We start from the raw sequence: 18,988 nt of genomic DNA on the forward strand, positions 1-18,988 counted from the left end.
ACATACTGCGGTGCTCCTGTGTTGGGTGCATATATATTTATAATTGTTATATCTTCTTCTTGGATTGATCCTTTGATCATTATGTAGTGACCTTCTTTGTCTCTTTTCACAGCCTTTGTTTTAAAGTCTATTTTATCTGATATGAGTATTGCTACTCCTGCTTTTTTTGGGTCCCTATTTGCATGGAAAATCTTTTTCCAGCCCTTCACTTTCAGTCTGTATGTGTCCCCTGTTTTGAGGTGGGTCTCTTGTAGACAACATATGTAGGGGTCTTGTTTTTGTATCCATTCAGCCAGTCTTTGTCTTTTGGTTGGGGCATTCAACCCATTTACGTTTAAGATAATTACTGATAAGTATGATCCTGTTGCCATTTACTTTATTGTTTTGGGTTCGAATTTATACACCATTTTTGTGTTTCCTGTCTAGAGAATATCCTTTAGTATTTGTTGGAGAGCTGGTTTGGTGGTGCAGAATTCTCTCAGCTTTTGCTTGTCTGAGAAGCTTTTGATTTCTCCTTCATACTTGAATGAAATCCTTGCTGGGTACAATAATCTGGGCTGTAGGTTATTTTCTTTCATCATTTTAAGTATGTCTTGCCATTCCCTCCTGGCTTGAAGAGTTTCTATTGAAAGATCAGCTGTTATCCTTATGGGGATTCCCTTGTGTGTTATTTGTTGTTTTTCCCTTGCTGCTTTTAATATTTGTTCTTTGTGTTTGATCTTTGTTAATTTGATTAGTATGTGTCTTGGGGTGTTTCGCCTTGGGTTTATCCTGTTTGGGATTCTCTGGGTTTCTTGGACTTGGGTGATTATTTCCTTCCCCAGTTTAGGGAAGTTTTCAACTATTATCTCCTCAAGCATTTTCTCATGGTCTTTCTTTTTGTCTTCTTCTTCTGGAACCCCTATGATTCGAATGTTGTAGCGTTTAATATTGTCCTGGAGGTCTCTGAGATTGTCCTCATTTCTTTTAATTCGTTTTTCTTTTATTCTCTCTGATTCATTTATTTCTACCATTCTATCTTCTAATTCACTAATCCTATCTTCTGCCTCTGTTATTCTACTATTTGTTGCCTCCAGAGTGTTTTTAATTTCATTTATTGCATTATTCATTATATATTGACTTTTTTATTTCTTCTAGGTCCTTGTTAAACCTTTCTTGCATCTTCTCAATCCTTGTCTCCACGCTATTTATCTGTGATTCCATTTTAATTTCAAGATTTTGGATCAATTTCACTATCATTATTCGGAATTCTTTATCAGGTAGATTCCCTATCTCTTCCTCTTTTGTTTGGTTTGGTGGGCATTTATCCTGTTCCTTTATCTGCTGGCTATTCCTCTGTCTCTTCATCTTGTTTAAATTGCTGAGTTTGGGGTGTCCTTTCTGTATTCTGGCAGTCTGTGGAGTTCTCTTTATTGTGGCTTTTCCTCGCTGTGTGTGGGTTTGTACAGGTGGCTTGTCAAGGTTTCCTGGTTAGGGAAGCTTGTGTCGGTGTTCTGATGGATGGAGCTGTATTTCTTCTCTTTGTTCAGTCGCGCTGTGGGGAGGGAGGGAGGGATGCTGCAAACAAATAACACTAGCGTGCGCTCGCAGTGCCTCAGCCACACTGGGTCTGCCCCCGCTCACGGCGCGTGTAGCCTCCCTGCCCACACTGCTCGGGCTCTAGGTTGTTCCGCCAGGAACAATCCAAGGCTGGCCCTGGGCTGCATGTACCTCCCAGGTCCAAGCCGCTCAGGTTCAGGCACTCGGGCAGTCCTCAGAGGTGCAGACTCAGTTGGGCCTGAGTTTTGTGCTCTTCCCAGGTCCGAGCAGCTCAAGTGATGAGGTGTTTGGCGAGCGCCAATGCTGCGACTTATCGCCTCCCCGCCACTCGGTTATCTGGGTGTAAAACCAGCGCACCTTCTCAGGCAGATGTTAACCGTCCAGACCCCCAAGAAGTTTTAGTTAGCAAAGAAGCCTGCTTACAGTTTTATAGATAATGTCTCTCTGGGGCTGCGATTGCCTCCTTCCGGCTCTGGCTGCCTGTCACCGGAGGGGGAAGGTCAGCAGCCAGCTATCTCTGTTCAGTTCTTTGTTCCGTGCGCGGGCCTGGCGGTGTCTTAGGTTGGGGCTGGCTTTTCGCGTGGTAGATATCCCACAGTCTGGTTTGCTAGCCCAAATTATTTCGCTCAGATAGTGCTCAGGGTATTCAGGCCAGATTCTTACTCTAAGCGATGCAGCCTGCGCTGCGCCTCCCTGCCCAGCCCCCGCTTGCTAATGGCGCGTGCAGGCGTCTGCGCTGCTTCTCCGCTGGGGGAGTTACCGTAGGACTTGCAGTCTTCGAGTTTTAATTGTTTATTTATTTTTTCTCCCCGTTATGTTGCCCTCTGTGCTTCCAAAGCTCGGCACAGATTCAGCAGTGAGAAGGTTTCCTGGTGTTTGGAAACTGTTCTCTTTTTAAGACTCCCTTCCCGGGACGGAACTCCGTCCCTCCCTCTTTTGTCTCTTTTTTTGTCTTTTATATTTTTTCCTACCTCCTTTCGAAGAGTTGGATTGCTTTTCTGGGTGCCTGATGTCCTCTGCCGGCATTCAGAAGTTGTTTTGTGGAATTTACTCGACGTTTAAATGCTCTTTTGATGAGTTTGTGGGGGAGAAAGTGTTCTCCCCGTCCTACTCCTCCGCCATCTTCAATCTTATGGTTTTCCTCTATGTTTAAGACCAACTAGGTCTTCAAACTTTTACCATGTGAGACTTGCAGTGTTACATGATCAAATTTGAAAATCAAAGTTGAAAATCAATTTTATGTAAGGACGCTTTTGAGGATATTAAAATTTTTGTCAGTCATGGGTGTTTACATGTCAAAGCTGATCAAACTGTATACTTCAAATATGTGTTCTTCAATATACCTTAATAGTGTTGAAAACATTTATCAATAATATTGAAAACATACTGGCAATCTGATAGAAGAAATCTCCCTCCCAAAATTAATCATGAAAGCTGTACGCTAGAATTGCAAGGCTTGTATCACACTTGGGGTTTCTTCCAAGGATGAGAAAGGATGTCTTTATTTTTGACTTCACTTTTCAAACTGACCAAGAAAGCATGAACTCTTCAAAAACCATGACTTCCTAAAGCAACAGAAGACCGACACACAAGTGACCTGGACACAGTTAAAAAGGAAAAGAATCTGAAGTAACAAAGAATGGGAAGGAGAGAATACTGGGTTAGACCTGTGGCTCAGGCAGCCCACTGTTCAGTCTGTCAGAGGAACAGAAGTTGGAAAAGCAGTGATATCTGACAGAATGAACAGTGGCTTTGAGCTGTCACACCAAAATTTTAATTTGGATTCTAATCTTAGACATAGTCAGTCTGTTTCCTCAAGGACTACAGTATCTACCTCACAAAGTTGTTTTAAGGATTAAATAATAAAACACACGCAAAATTGACTGGTACATATAATGAATTCATAGAAACACTCAATAATGTCAGTTCCCTCCTCAAGAAGTTTTAAATCTCAAAACTAGACTTATGGCGGGGGGGCGGGTAGCTCACCAATAGCAGTATCACAAAGGATGAAACAATTTCATCATGTTTGAGTCCACTGCTTTAGGCTTCACAAGGTTCTCTGTAAACACCACAATGTCAAAAGGGCCATCAAAATTACCCTTCATCTAGATATTATGAGCAGTCTTTCAAAACTAACAGGTTACAGGCTCCCTCATGCAAACTCTTTAGTGGGAATTAAATTAAGCTTATGTCTGGTAATCAGGCTCTAGGAGAAGCAGGTTCTGGTATCTTATCCCACCAAATTAGCTATTAAGACCGGGATTCAGAAGCACCAAGACTATCATCTCTTCTAGCAAGCACAGGTGAAAAGTGACTTAGTCTGGATGCATTACCAAAGTCGTATGAAGGTTAGACCATGACTAAGAGCTTGTGGAACATTTGGCCACATTTCTAAGAAGACACTGATCTTTTAAGTCCAGATCCTTAAAAGGACAGAGGGATAGATCAGCAGCACTTGTATCTGGTTTATTTAGCTGACCCAGCTTTACAGAAGTAGAAGTTGAGGCAATATATGTCTTGAGACCACATTAGAAATCCTTCTTTCCCTCCATTCTTACCACCCAGAATGGAAGAAAGGAGGTCTTCTTCAGAGACAAGCCTACTGAGTAAGGGACAAACTCCCACCTCAGCTATTTTAGGGACTTTGGTGCTTTATTTGAAGAAAACAAGGGTGACAGCAGCGGAGGAGCAGATGAAGCTACGTTGCGTAACTCCAAATCGTTTTTGTCTTTTTGAAGATAAAGAGAAGAAAAGGATACAACATTTAATTATGATAAATCAGCCATCAGATCCTTTATTAAGACCCTGTTTCATTTCCAGATACAAGTCTGGTAAAAATTCCCTCTCTCCTGTATGTACAGGAGGTTCATGCTTCTGTTCTTAAACTTTTATCTTCATGAATTAAGTTTATTAAATGACAAATTCTTATAGGGACCTTTAAAGGACTCAGAATTCATGACTTGCTTCTTAACGGGCCTCTAATACACTAACGCATTTCCTGCCTGTCCATGTCTTAGAGAATCCACTCGTTTCTCTTTACTAGTAATAGAACTATGTCATTTTAAAGTACTCTGTATAGTGTGGGAGGGACTTAAAATGGTAGATATGGAATTAACACTGGAGATTACTTGTGCAGTAACTTCATAGAAAACACAGATGAAATGACTTGACCTTGTAATTTAACTGCTTTAGTTAGTTAGATCTAGGACTGGAGTTTAAAACCCAATTTCATGACTTCTACCTCGGAAAAATGACATAACCTCCCTGTACTTCAGTTTTCTCAGCTGTTTAAAATAGGGACTGTTGCAGGTGATTATCACAGGATGAAAATTAAATAATATCAATTCAAAACATGAATTGGTAGTATTTTATTATTTCTGATTCTCAGTCCACGATTTTTTATCATGTTGGTTTCCTAAATACAGAAATGCTCCATTAATGATACTTATAAACTCCTTGGTTTTTAAAAATTTAAACTACATTATATGTAATTTAATTTATTCACATTTGATATATTTTGCAGTAAGAAAGACCAGGAAAAAAAAAAAAAAAAAAAACTGGACAATTCCTCTTCTACCTGTATTTTAAAGGTGATTAAAAAAGAGGTATGTTTTAAAGAATACCATTTTCTTTTTTTTTTTAATTTTATTTTATTTTTAAACTTTACAATATTGTATTAGTTTTGCCAAATATCGAAATGAATCCGCCACAGGTATACCCGCGTTCCCCATCCTGAACCCTCTTCCTTCCTCCCTCCCCTACCCTCCCTACTTCTCATATCCTGAAGCATGAAAAAGGACAAAAGAAATTGGCCTTCAAATGTTCATCTGAAGAACTGGTAATGTTTAGTGATGAGAAAGAAGTAAGAATAATGTTGGGGTTAAGTCTTTAAATATGAGAAAAGTGTTTGGGGAGTGGTGAACAGCTCCTCTTCCTACAGAAGGATGGTTAAGAAGGGAGCTTTTACATGTGAATTGCAGGGAGTTGGAAAACATACTAATTGTAGATGCCAAAGAAAAAAAAACCTTTCTAGAAGTCAGGGAACCTTCCATGGAAGGCAGGGAAAGGAAGCAGGCAATTTTAAAAATCCCTGTAAATCTTCTAAATAGTAATTTAAGAAAGAGCATTAAATCCTCCTTGTTACAAGATAAACATATATTGTTTCTGAACAAGCTTTCACTGAAAATATCTGAATAACCCACTATGAACCAGACTCTGTGAAAAATGAAAATAAAACCACCTCCCTTTCTTTCACCCTGTTTATGCTAATTTGGGCAAGCCACTTAATCTATAATCTGGTTTCACAGGCAAAATACTGTTTGGGGGAATTTCAGGTAGTGAAAAAACAGTACTCAACTAGAAAAAGAAAATAAGCTGTAAGAAACGTAAGACCATGAGTAAAAAATGCTGTGTCAATAATGAAAAATAAAGCTCTTCTAGAATGGGGAGGCTATGGAAAAGAAGCACCAGACATTAGAATCATCCAGGGAGCTTTTCCACAACAGTACACTATTGCACATGTTCATACCACCCTCTACCTGAGTCATAATTTCCACAGTGAAAACACACCTTCATGTATAAAATCCCCAGGTAGTTTTAGGACACCAACTTCCCTCTTCACAATCGCTACCGCCTTTTAAGAAAAAAAACTAAAGACTTCTCACTGACAGTAACAGAGGAAGACAATTTAAAAGCATAGACTCCTTTTATGCTTGCACAAGGCAGGAATATAATGAATATGACCTGCTGACTGGAATTAAGATAAAACAAATGTAGTTATGAAGGGAACCACTGTTAGAAAAAGAAACGAAAGAGAAAATACAGGGAAAAGGTTTTTTGTTGTTTCCTTGAAACACAAAAATAAAGGCCATGGAAAAACACATAATTTTTATGCACACAACACTGACACTAAATACAACAAACCAAAACAGCACAATCCTTGCTTATTTACAAACACATTTACAAAGACATTTTCATACGGCTTTCAAACTTTAAAGAACTTTTATATTTACACTGGGAAGATAATATGAGTACAGGTGAGATAACAAAAAGATTATGGGAAGAGAAGAGAGGATGAGATGAAAACAAAAAAGGAGATGATTTAGAAAGAAGCATATATCCTAGGATCTCTTCAGGTTGTCAGTCTATGATCAGTTCAGTAACCGTGTGAGTAACACCGACAGCTACAGACAAAGGGGACAGGCATGAGTCAGGTGTGAGATGACGCTAAACTAATAATGTCCTCACTGCTTGGTGTCTGAGTAATAAATCTGTTGCTGCTTGCTACTGAATCAAGGTCAACCTCAAAACTCCATTAGGCATATGCCCAAGAGAAGGGTATTCTAAAAAACCAAAGAAAGATGTCACCAGTAAATATTACATCCAGAAAATGATTGAAATCTATAATTTAAGATTTTGGTGCAAGGAGTTTACTTGTTAATGTCAGAGGTTAAGAAATACAATCATCCGCACTACTATTTATTAAGTGTGTTTTGGACCAGGTAAGCAACTTACACGTGTTATCATCACATTTAATCAATACAACCACACTCCAAGGCAGGCACTTATATCCGTATTTTATAGATGAGAGGACTGAAGCTTACAGAAGTGATTTGCCCAAAGGCACATAGCTATAAGTAATACAGTAAAGACAAGAAATAAGGCTAGGTCGCATACCAAAGCCTGAGCTGAACAAGAGCTAAAGCCGATGCAATATTTTAAACTCAAAATATGAAGTGCTGAACACTTTAAGACTTTATGGTTTAACATAACAAAATGTGTCAAAGATAAAATTTCAATTACATAATTACATCTAAAAGATAGAAGGGATTTCACCAATACCACTGAGGAGGTCTAGGTAAAAACATGTAACAACATCCTCTGGATCATGGAAAAAGCAAGAGAGTTCCAGAAAAACATCTATTTCTGCTTTATTGACTATGCCAAAGCCTTTGACTGTGTGGATCACAATAAACTGTGGGAAATTCTGAAAGAGATGGGAATACCAGACCACCTGACCTGCCTCTTGAGAAATCTGTATGCAGGTCAGGAAGCAACAGTTAGAACTGGACATGGAACAACAGACTGGTTCCAAATAGCAAAAGGAGTACATCAAGGCTGTATATTGTCACCCTACTTATTTAACTTATATGCAGAGTACATCATGAGAAATGCTGGACTGGAAGAAACACAAGCTGGAATCAAGATTGCTGGGAGAAATATCAATAACCTCAGATATACAGATGACACCACCCTTATGGCAGAAAGTGAAGAAGAACTAAAGAGTTTCTTGATGAAAGTAACAGAGGAGAGTGAAAAAGTTGGCTTAAAGCTCAACATTCAGAAAACGAAGATCACGGCATCCAGTCCCATCACTTCCTGGGAAATAGATGGGGAAACAGTGGAAACAGTGGCAGACTTTATTTTTTGGGGCTCCAAAATCACTGCAGATGGTGACTGCAGCCATGAAATTAAAAGACGTTTACTCCTTGGAAGGAAAGTTATGTCCAACCTAGATAGCATATTCAAAAGCAGAGATATTACTTTGCCAAAAAAGGTCTGTCTAGTCAAGGCTATGGTTTTTCCTGTGGTCATGTATGGATGTGAGAGTTGGACCGTGAAGAAGGCTGAGTGCCGAAGAATTGATGCTTTTGAACTGTGGTGTTGGAGAAGACTCTTGAGAGTCCCTTGGACTGCAAGGAGATCCAACCAGTCCATTCTTAAGGAGATCAGTCCTGGGTGTTCAATGGAAAGACTGATGCTGAAGCTGAAACTCCAGTACTTTGGCCACCTCATGCGGAGAGTTGACTCATTGGAAAAGACTCTGACGCTGGGAGGGATTGGGGGCAGGAGGAGAAGGGGACGACAGAGGATGAGATGGTTGGATGGCATCACTGACTCGATGGATGTGAGTCTGAGTGAACAATGGGAGTTTGTGATGGACAGGGAGGCCTGGTGTGCTGCGATTCATGGGGTCACAAAGAGTCAGACACGACTGAGCGACTGAACTGAACTGAAGGTTTTAGAAAAGGCAGAGGAACAAGACATCAAATTGCCAACATCTGCTGGATCATCAAAAAAGCAAGAGTTCCAGAAAAACATCTATTTCTGCTTTATTGACTATGCCAAAGCCTTTGACTGTGTGTATCACAATAAACTGTGGAAAATTCTCAAAGAGATGGGCAACCAGACCACCTGATCTGCCTCTTGAGAGACCTGTATGCAGGTCAGGAAGCAACAATTAGAACTGGACATGGAACAACAGACTGGTTCCAAATAGCAAAAGGAGTACATCAAGGCTGTATATTGTCACCCTACTTATTTAACTTATATGCAGAGTACATCATGAGAAACACTGGGCTGGAGGAAGCACAAGCTGGAATCAAGATTGCCGGGAGAAATATCAATAACTTCAGATATGCAGATGACACCACCCTTATGGCAGAAAGTGAAGAAGAACTAAAGAGCTTCTTGATGAAAGTAACAGAGGAGAGTGAAAAAGTTGGCTTAAAGCTCAACATTCCGAAAACGAAGATCATGGCCTCCGGTCCCATTACTTCATGGGAAATAGATGGGGCAACAGTGGAAACAGTGTCAGACTTTATTTTTCTGGGCTCCAAAATCACTGCAGATGGTGACTGCAGCCATGAAATTAAAAGATGCTTACTCCTTGGAAGGAAAGTTATGACCAACCTAGACAGCATATTAAAAAGCAGAGACATTACTTTGCCAACAAAGGTCTGTCTAGTCAAGGCTATGGTTTTTCCTGTGGTCATGTATGGATGTGAGATTTGGACTAAAAAGAAGGCTGAGTGCCGAAGAACTGATGCTTTTGAACTGTGGTGTTGGAGAAGACTCTTGAGAGTCCCCTGGACTGCAAGGAGATCCAACCAGTCCATCCTAAAGGAGATCAGTCCTGGGTGTTCATTGGAAGGACTGATGTTGAAGCTGAAACTCCAATATTTTGGCCACCTTATGCGAAGAGCTGAGTCATTGGAAAAGACCCTGATGCTGGGAGGGATTGAGGGCAGGAGGAGAAGGGGACGACAGAGGATGAGATGGTTGGATGGCATCACCGACTCAATGGACATGGGTTTGAGTGGACTCCGGGAGTTGGTGATGGACAGGGAGGCCTGGCATGCTGCGATTCATGGGGTCTCAAAGAGTCGGACACAACTGAGCAACTGAACTGAAGTAGCTAAGCTATAAACTGATGGTGAGTTAGAGTATATGACAAAACATAATTTAAAAGTCCATTCAACAAACATTATTGGTAAGTTTCAGATATGAACAAGGGAAATCAATCAAGGGTACCAATGATAATAATACACAGGAAGTTATTATAGAACTTTCAAACAGAAAGCTTAAGAAAGTCTATTTGATTCTTTCATGCTAAAGTGGAAAATATTCCTTAACATAGAGGGGAAGAGTAGAAGCTCATTTAATATTCTCAAATTTCCCAGAATAATTCTCCTTAATCTGTCAGTTGCTGGAGCTGCCAGGATCATGTCTCTTCAGTTCACACAGATAAAAGCAGAAGTGGGAGACTTGAGTTTTTAGAGATTGAGCCCATGTGTAGGCCCCACTTTAAATGAAACAGAACTATGATACCTCCATGAACTTGTAAACAAGGCCATAATTTATTGAATGAAATCAGATTTTCCCATAGGTAACTATGATAAGTACAAAGTAAGGAAGTTAAAGTTCTAAGGTTCTGGGTCTTGAGCTTCTAAATTAAGACAATCACAGATAAACAACACCCCCAACTCCACTTGTAGGCCTTAGAAATACAAATATATTCTGCTTTAAATAGAAGATAAAGGGCTTCCCTGATAGCTCAGTTGGTAAAGAATCTGCCTGTAATGAAAGAGACCACGGTTTGATTCCTGGGTTGGGAGGATCCGCTGGAAAAGGGATAGGCTACCCACTCCAGTATTCTTGGGGTCCCTTGTGGCTCAGCTGGTAAAGAATCCACCTGCAATGTGGGAGATCTGGGTTCAGTCCCTGGGTTGGGAAGAGCCGCTGCAGAAGGGAAAGGCTACCTACTCCAGAATTCTGGCCTGGAGAATTCCATGAACTATATATATAGTCCATGGGGCCACAAAGAGTCGGACACGACTGAGCAACTTTCACTCACTCACTCACAAGCATTAAAAAGAGGATGATAAAATCAATTATAAAGGAAAGCCCTTCGCTTTATATTATATAAAGATAGTATCTGAAGACAAATTATAGAACTAAAAAAAGTAATGGAGCAAAATGATGTGTACTTCAGTCACGTAAGAGGTAAAGAATTCAGAGATTATCCATGAAAATAGCAACTTAAGAGTCATATTAAAATAGCATTCTATTATAAATTTTTAAAAAATAGAAGGGATCATTTTTATACCTGTGTAGAAAAAGTGATCTATATATAGTGGGTGCCAATGTTACTAACCCAAGACAATCCTAATAAGCTTTCATTAATAAAAGAATAAGATAGCTATGGAATATATATAAGGGGATCCAAACAGTCCATTCTGAAGGAGATCAGCCCTGGGATTTCTTTGGAAGGAATGATGCTAAAGCTGAAACTCCAGTACTTTGGCCACTTCATGCGAAGAGTTGACTCATTGGAAAAGACTCTGATGCTGGGAGGGATTGGGGGCAGGAGGAGAAGGGGACGACAGAGGATGAGATGGCTGGATGGCATCACTGACTCGATGGACGTGAGTCTCAGTGAACTCCAGGAGTTGGTGATGGACAGGGAGGCCTGGCGTGCTGCGATTCGTGGGGTCACAAAGAGTCGGACACAAATGAGCGACTGATCTGATCTGATCTATTTTTAAAAAGTTTCTTAGATATACAATTAATTCAAAAAAATTAATGGAGATTTGGAAAACTGGGAAGGTTACTAAGTTGAACATCCTTTATTTGAAAAGGAATCAAAGGACATAAAGCAGATAAACAGTGGAAAGCACTGCTCCTTTCAAAATGTAGACAAATAAAGGAAGATACTGATCCATAGCTGTGTTTCTCTTCAGATTATATGAATCTTTTCCCTTTTACTAAAGATTCCTGGGGAGGTGAGGGAGGGGAGAAAAAAATAGGAGGATACTGAAAAAGAAACAACCAATAAAAGTATAACCAAAAACAGAAATAGAAAACTACACAAAAGAGTATATAGGAGCAAGATAGACAACTTAGAAAAATATTAACTTGAAAAAGTGACAAGAAAAATTTATAAATACAGTAAACAGAACAAGATTATAATATAAAATTAACATCTAAATCTTAGTATAGCATGAAATTTGTTTCTAATCCAGGAGACTAAATATGAGGATATGCATGTGTCCAGGATATATGTGTCCCTGGAAACATTCAAAGCTTATGGTGGTTCTTAGAGTCACATTCCTAAGCAAAGGAGAGAGGTTTCTAATAATGCTCAGGGATACAATCATAGAACTGTCCTTAAAAATACATGAGACTCACTTCCAAGTTTAGGTTTGCTCATTATGCTGAAAACAGGCCTCGATGAAGAAGGCTAACGACTAAAGGTGAGTTCACTGACTCTCTATGGCTTCTGAGATGTAATCTGAGATTACTTCTCTAGTGCAAGCAGGAAATCAGTGAAGTAGAACCTCCAGAAGACTGGGGCAGGGGGAAGCCTTGATGGAGAGCTAGATTATATGGAAGTTAGAAAATACAGGTTTAGGGACTTCCCTGGCGGTCCAGTGGCTAAGACTCCATGCTCCCAATGCAGGGGGCCCGGGTTCGATCCCTGGTCAGGGAACTAGATCCCACATGCCACAACTAAAAGATTCTGCATGCCACAGCTGCTAAGTCACTTCAGTCGTGTCCGACTCTGTGTGACCCCATAGACGTCAGCCCATCAGGCTCCCCCGTCCCTGGGATTCTCCAGGCAAGGTTCCTTCTCCAATGCCACAGCTAAGTGCTGCTAAATAAATAATAAATATATATAAAAAAGAAAATACAGGTTTATTGAGTGTTCTCTTTCTTGAGACCAACACACACACACACACACACACACACACATAGAGTAAACCTATCTCCAGCTAAAAGAAGCAAAGAGGAATGCTCCTCTTCACTACACTGAAGAAAAACAGTTAGAATAACGCATACTAGGAAAATGACCACTTTCTATTTGGTTTATGGCCATTGGAAAGGAGCTGATGACGCTCTGCTTTGTTCTGGAAGATAACTAGACCTACCGTGTGGCAACGTTATGTTTGCACCATCAATGATCGCTTGTGCCAGTTCATGATCATTGCTTTCAAAAGCATGTGCTGCAGCCTTCAAGGCATCCCAAATCTCTTTACGGCCTTCAAAAGCTGGTGCAGTATCCCAAAATTCATCTCTCTTGCTGCGCAGCTGTCCATCTGTCATGGGATAATCGCTTTTCCATTTAGGTTTCTCCTTTTTCAAAGGCTGGTTACGACCTAAAGCAACTGAAGAAAAATAAAAGGCTGACATCAAAACCAAAATTTATAAAAGATGTATTAATAGTTATCTGGTCATTCTTCTTTGATTCTTTCATCAAAATTATAGCTAGAAGCTGGCCTACTGGCTAATTCTTACATTCTGAAATTCCTCTAACCTATTTTGTTTTAGATCTACAAGGCCAAATGGAGACATTAGGTCAAATCTTCCAGGGCAAGTTAGTACCTCTTTTTCATTCAATCTGTCTCCTCCAAAGGATGATTTTTAAACTTACCTAGAGAAACAGTAGTAAGTGTTCCATCAGTCCATCAATGGTGGCAGGATTTGAAAAGAGTCAAAGGAGGGACTTGCCTGGTGGTCCAGTGGCTAAGACTCCATGCTATTAGATGCATGGGGCCTGGGTTTGATCCCTGGTCAGGGAACTAGATCCTGCATGCTCCAACTAAGTTCACACATCGCAACTAAAGATACTCCATGTGGCAACTAAAAAGACCCTGTGTGCAGCGACTAAGACTTGGTGTAGCCAAAAAACATTTAAAAATTAAAATAAAAAAATAAAAAGTTAAAGGGTGCCATAAAAGAGAGGTGAGGTTCTAGGAGAAACCAAATCACAGCAGTGGACTGAATCTCAGGATCCTGTGAAGCCATAGAGCAGGAACTGAGAAATCTCGCAGCGGGAAAAGACTGCTCTGTGGTGTCCAAACGAAGGACAGCCGAACCAAGAGATCCACAAGGAAACCTGACCCTAGAAAAGCTTCCTCTAGGAACCTGTTCTGGACTTGAGTCTAGGAACTGTTAAAACCCTTCTCTGAGACTCAAATACTGAAGCTAATTTAGAAAGGGATGAGGGAGAGAGGTAGGTAGTGCTTTACTTTCTGGAGGGACGAGGGCTGAACCGGCGATCCTTGATACTGCGCCAAGGGAGAAACCCCCCACTACAAGGAGAAGAACTACAACACTCCAGTTTCAGTTCAGGAGGAGAAGAAAACAGAGGGTAGGAGCCCACTCCTTTTCCTGCTCTCGGTGGCAGCAAGGCTCCTTCGAGAAAAGCAGCAGTGCTACCATAATGCTAGAGTGAGTCTGAAGCAGCTCTTCACACCCAGAAACTTACCTGGCATGTGATCACTGATCGCAAACTGACATACAGAGACACTCTTATCTTGTACAGTGCCATAGCTGAGAAGTTGTTCAACAGATGGAACAACAGGTAAAAAGAAAACTGAGGCTCCATGGAGTACTGGGTAAGAGTGGGTTTGAAATAAATGACAGAGGGTAGGAAGCAGAGGGTGTATGTCAAAATTCAATGTTCTATATTTAATTACAGGAAGACTAATAATTTAAAAGATATTACTCTCAAAATGATTCTAAAGAATCCCAGAAATTAACCACTCCCTCACTGGCCCAGGGCCAAATGAAATTTGGGTTATTCATAAAAGAAATAAAACGACTCTAACCCCTAGGCAATCTCTACGTCCTATACCAGGCTATATTCCCAGATGACAGAACCATTTCTTGCTGCACAATGTCCCTGGTTCGACACTTGGACTAAACCATGATCTCTCCACACCCTATCTGGCCAGCGTATCCCAAAGCAGCACATCAGGTCTCGCCCTCCCCCCTTCAGAGTAGCACACTGTGCCAGTACCAGCTGTTTTCCTTTAAAACATTCAGTATTTTCGTTTTTAATGTTTTAATTCAAGGATAACTGCTTTACAGAATTTTGTGGCTTTCTGTCATACATCAACAAGAATCAGCCATAGGTACACCCATGTCCCCTCCCTCCCTGCCCCCCACCCTTCAGCACGTCACAGAGGCCCTGTTTGACTTCCCTGAATCACACAGCAAATTCCCACTGGCTATCTGTTTTACACACGGTACTGTAAATTTCTATGTTACTCTCTCCATACATCTCCCTTCTCCCTCCTCTCCTCCCCCCAGGTCTACAGGTCTGTTCTCTATGTCTGTTTCTCCTTTGCCATCCTGAAAGTAAATTCACCAGTGCCATCTCTTTAGATTCCATATATATGAAAACACTCAGTATTTTGACCCATTGTATTATTTGGCTCTCTAATTTGTCTTAGTGAGATGCAAACCAGTTGAGTTCTAAAAGAGTATGTACAGAAGAAGGAAAACTGTCTATTAAGTGGCAGAGCTGAATACAGAACCCGTCTCCTTACTTAATGAACGAGTATTTACTGAGTGCCCACTAAGGATAACACTATATATGTTATATCAGGTGTTCATATCAGGTTCAACTCAAATGTGAGAAACATAATCTATACTATTGACTTTTCCCTGTATCTTCTCAATAATACAGACAGATGCAGATTAAGTATTATTCCCCAAAAGGTGTTCAAAATATGTCAGATAATGACATTCCACCCCTGAATCATTCCACAAGGTAAAATTGAAGATAAATTTTATTTTCTGCTACATTAACCTTTAGATGAGTCAGAAACAGTTTAGAGATAACACTATTAGTTTACTGAGCAGAGAGTGGAAGATAAGGCATCATAGATACCTAACTCAATGCTCAAATACTTATTTGAGTAAAATTTCATGTCTACTTGAATAGTTCCAGAGAACTGTCTAATATCATATGTATTAAATGTACCAGAGGGAAAATCGGTATAACTCTATCACTGTGAGAGAAGAGCAAGGCAAAAGTAAAGACAAGAAACCTCCACAATCTTGGTACTTAAATGAAGGAAACAAAAAGGCTCTCAAAGAGAGGAACTCAACAGAAAAACTATCTTGTAATAAAGGTGGAAAACAGTTTGCAAAAAGAAAGTAAAATGCCTTCCTTACAAATATAGGGCTTTATTTTACCTCCCCCTATCTGTAGAAGACATACGAATAAAGCCAAATAAAAAGGACAGATGATACATTATGCTGCTTAGGGATAATCACTGTTGTAAATGCATTTTCAAATCTATGCTGTCAACAGTTTCAAAGTAATTACTTTAGGCAAAAGTAAATCACCGAAAATAAATGCTTGTGACATGTAAGTTTACTTTTATTTCCATCTAGGTCTCTGCTTTTCCTGTATCTCAAACGTAAGTAATAAAGAATATCTGTCTATCAAATGGGCTTCCCTGGTGGCTCAGATGGTAAAGCGTCTGCCTGCAATGCGGGAGACCCGGGTTTGATTCCTGGGTCGGGAAGATCCCCTGGAGAAGGAAATGGCAATCCACTCCAGCACTCTTGCCTGGAAAATCCCATGGACAGAGAAGCCTGATAGGCTACAGTCCATGAGGTCACAAAGAGTCAGACACGACTGAGCGACTGACTGCCTATCAAATGTCCACTTATAACACAGAAATCGACTTAGCAACTAAGCATGTTTGCACCAAGTCAACCATTTTCAATTATTAAGAAATAAGACATCAAATATATGTATTCAATTAGATTACATTTTATACTCTGAACCTTTCAAATTTATCTTGCTTCCCACAACTTCAAACTCCTGATGCCAAGAGAGAGATGCTCAGTATCAGTTACAGTATCTGGAACTAAGCACTGTGCTCCAACAATACATTTAAAGACAGGAAACAACTTATTCCCCAAATCTTTGTTTCTAAACCTTTAAATTATAGGCAACCAATGATACTAAGTTTATTTAATCCCATGGTTTAACATACAAGATCCCAAAGATTAATAAAGAAATCTAATTTTTTAAAAATCTAGGTTATTTTAGGAAACATCCTTTTTTCCCTATCATTGCACATTTACTTTCAAAACTTTGCCAAAAATTCACCTTCTCAGCAGTCTTTTCATCTACTCCTTATCTTTCCTTGCAACCTTTCAACATTTCTTCCCACGATGTGACAAATAAATAGATCTAACATGTAAAACCCCAAGAAAGATTTGCTTCTCAGAGCTAAACAGCAATATAATCTTAAATATTTTTATCAACTGAATGCATTTTGCAAGTCATCTGGATACTTTATTGGCAAAAAAACAATGACATCCAGAGTGAAACATGTTTATAATTGTTTGCCTGCTTTTGGTTCCTTTCTGAAAACTGATTTAATATTGGGACTCTTCAAATAAAGGAAGGAGAGGCCATAAAGCATAGGTACTGTAGATATCAAGATATGACTCAAGAAATAATAGCTTTAAAGGCTGTAAACCTAAAGAATCAGTTTTCCTAGCACAACAGGCTGAGGGAAAAAACTGAATATTTAAAAAGATCACCATCAAAGGGAAAAATGTTGTTTAAAAGAATTCTGAAGACTTTAAAGCAGCATGGAACAGAACTAGGATAATGTACCTATTTTAGATTGATTAGTCTTAACACCATGAAAATGAAGGAAAATTTCCCCTCACTTTAAGAATTAAGAATAGATCCTACAGAACCTTCTGTAACAGACTGTGCTAGCCTAAGAGGACAGTTGTAAAATATTTTATTCTCATTTAAATTTAGAATACTCTATATATACACATACACACACACATATATTCCCTAAAGTAACTAACTGTCAAAATAAAAATAGGGATATGGGGCTTAAAATGCCTCAAATAAGAGCATCAACAAGCCAACAGTCAACATCATACCCGTATCTGCTCTACTGGTCTTGAGGATTTAGAGGTGGAAGAGATCTCAGACGGTTATAAGCTCAGCTTACTATTAACATTTGACAGAAAACCTAACAAGGATAAATACACTGCTGAGGGTCAAAAAGAGCTAAGACTAGAATCCAGATGACTAGATTCAAAAGCCAGAGCTCTTTTCATTACGGCACTCCATGTCTTACCAGAGATGACAAGTATGCTTGCTTTTACAGAAGTACCATATCAATTATGAAGGTTCACTCAAAATAAAGCATGTGCCAAGCTGTTTTTCTAGTAGCATGCATCCATCTCTTCCAAGCTTCACTATGACCAATGCAATGGCTCTGGTAGGACAAAGGAAAAGCTAACCAAGAAACTCCACCTCTACAAAAGAGAATCCCACAGGGGAAGAGGCAGTACAGTTTTCTGGTCTGTCAGTTTCAATTTACAAAGTACTCAGTACCTATACAAGATCAGGCACTGAAGATCACATGCGTGCATACTTAAGTTAGATACACCACTTTCTATGCTGCAATTTTATAATAAATAAAAATGAGAACTGTGAGTATGTTTCTATCCTAAAGATTATAAAAATTAAGCATCTGGAGCATAATTTTAAAGGCATATATGATCATTTCTAATGTTTGAGCTACCTTTATTGAGGGGGAAAATATCAACATAATTTTTGATTTATCAATCAAAAAATAGAGAAGTCTATGAGTCATATAGACTTCTCTGTGCTGTTTCTCAGAGTTTAAGCCTCCTTACAATAGCCTGAGCACACAAACAGGCAGCAGGAAAGTCTAATACAGTGAAAGCCGCTCAGTCATGTCCAGGTATTTGCGACCTCATAGACTATACAGTCCATGGAATTCTCCAGGCCAGAATACTGGAGTGGGCAGCCTTTCCCTTCTCTGGGGGATCTTCCCGACCCAGGGATCGAACCCAGGTCTCCCGCATTGAGGTGGATTCTTTACCAGCTGAGCCACCAGGGAAGCCCACAGGAAAGCCTAACCACAACATCATGTTTCAAGGACTTTTTAAATGAATCATTAAAGATGTTGTAAAAGCATACAATTAAATCTCTCTCTCTCTCTCTCTCACACACACACACACACACACACCTGTAAAAAGGGGTAACATTACACAAAGTTGGGGAAAGAATATGGTCACCTAACACCAGCACACTGTAGCTTTTATGTGATACTGACACTTTCAGATGGTTCATTCTACTCGGGGATGGGGATGGCTTCATCCAGTATTACATTCTTCAGAATGCAGGGACCTTCTCTTCCCTCACTTTATGGACAGTTTGAGGGAGGGAAGCAAACACAAGTCAAGGATGCCCACAATGTCCACTACTATTTAACACTGTATTGAAGTGCTAGCCAACACAATCAGGCAAAACGAAACAGAAGCATAAGGGCCAGAATGGGAGAAAATCACCTCTAAT

At 39.8% G+C, this 18,988-nt stretch overlaps 1 protein-coding gene across 1 annotated transcript in view; it reads right to left on the bottom strand.

Moving 5' to 3' along the window:
• UBTD2 (ubiquitin domain containing 2) overlaps positions 1 to 18,988 on the bottom strand; it is a 62,950-nt gene that overhangs the window by 12,062 nt on the left and 31,900 nt on the right. Inside the window, exon 2 of the mRNA XM_027520254.1 lies at positions 12,753 to 12,989. Coding sequence (XP_027376055.1) covers positions 12,753 to 12,989 — 237 coding nt within the window. The remainder of the gene's footprint in view (positions 1 to 12,752; positions 12,990 to 18,988) is intronic.

This window comes from Bos indicus x Bos taurus, chromosome 20 (assembly GCF_003369695.1).
Source record: "Bos indicus x Bos taurus breed Angus x Brahman F1 hybrid chromosome 20, Bos_hybrid_MaternalHap_v2.0, whole genome shotgun sequence".
Taxonomy (NCBI): Eukaryota; Metazoa; Chordata; class Mammalia; order Artiodactyla; family Bovidae; genus Bos; species Bos indicus x Bos taurus.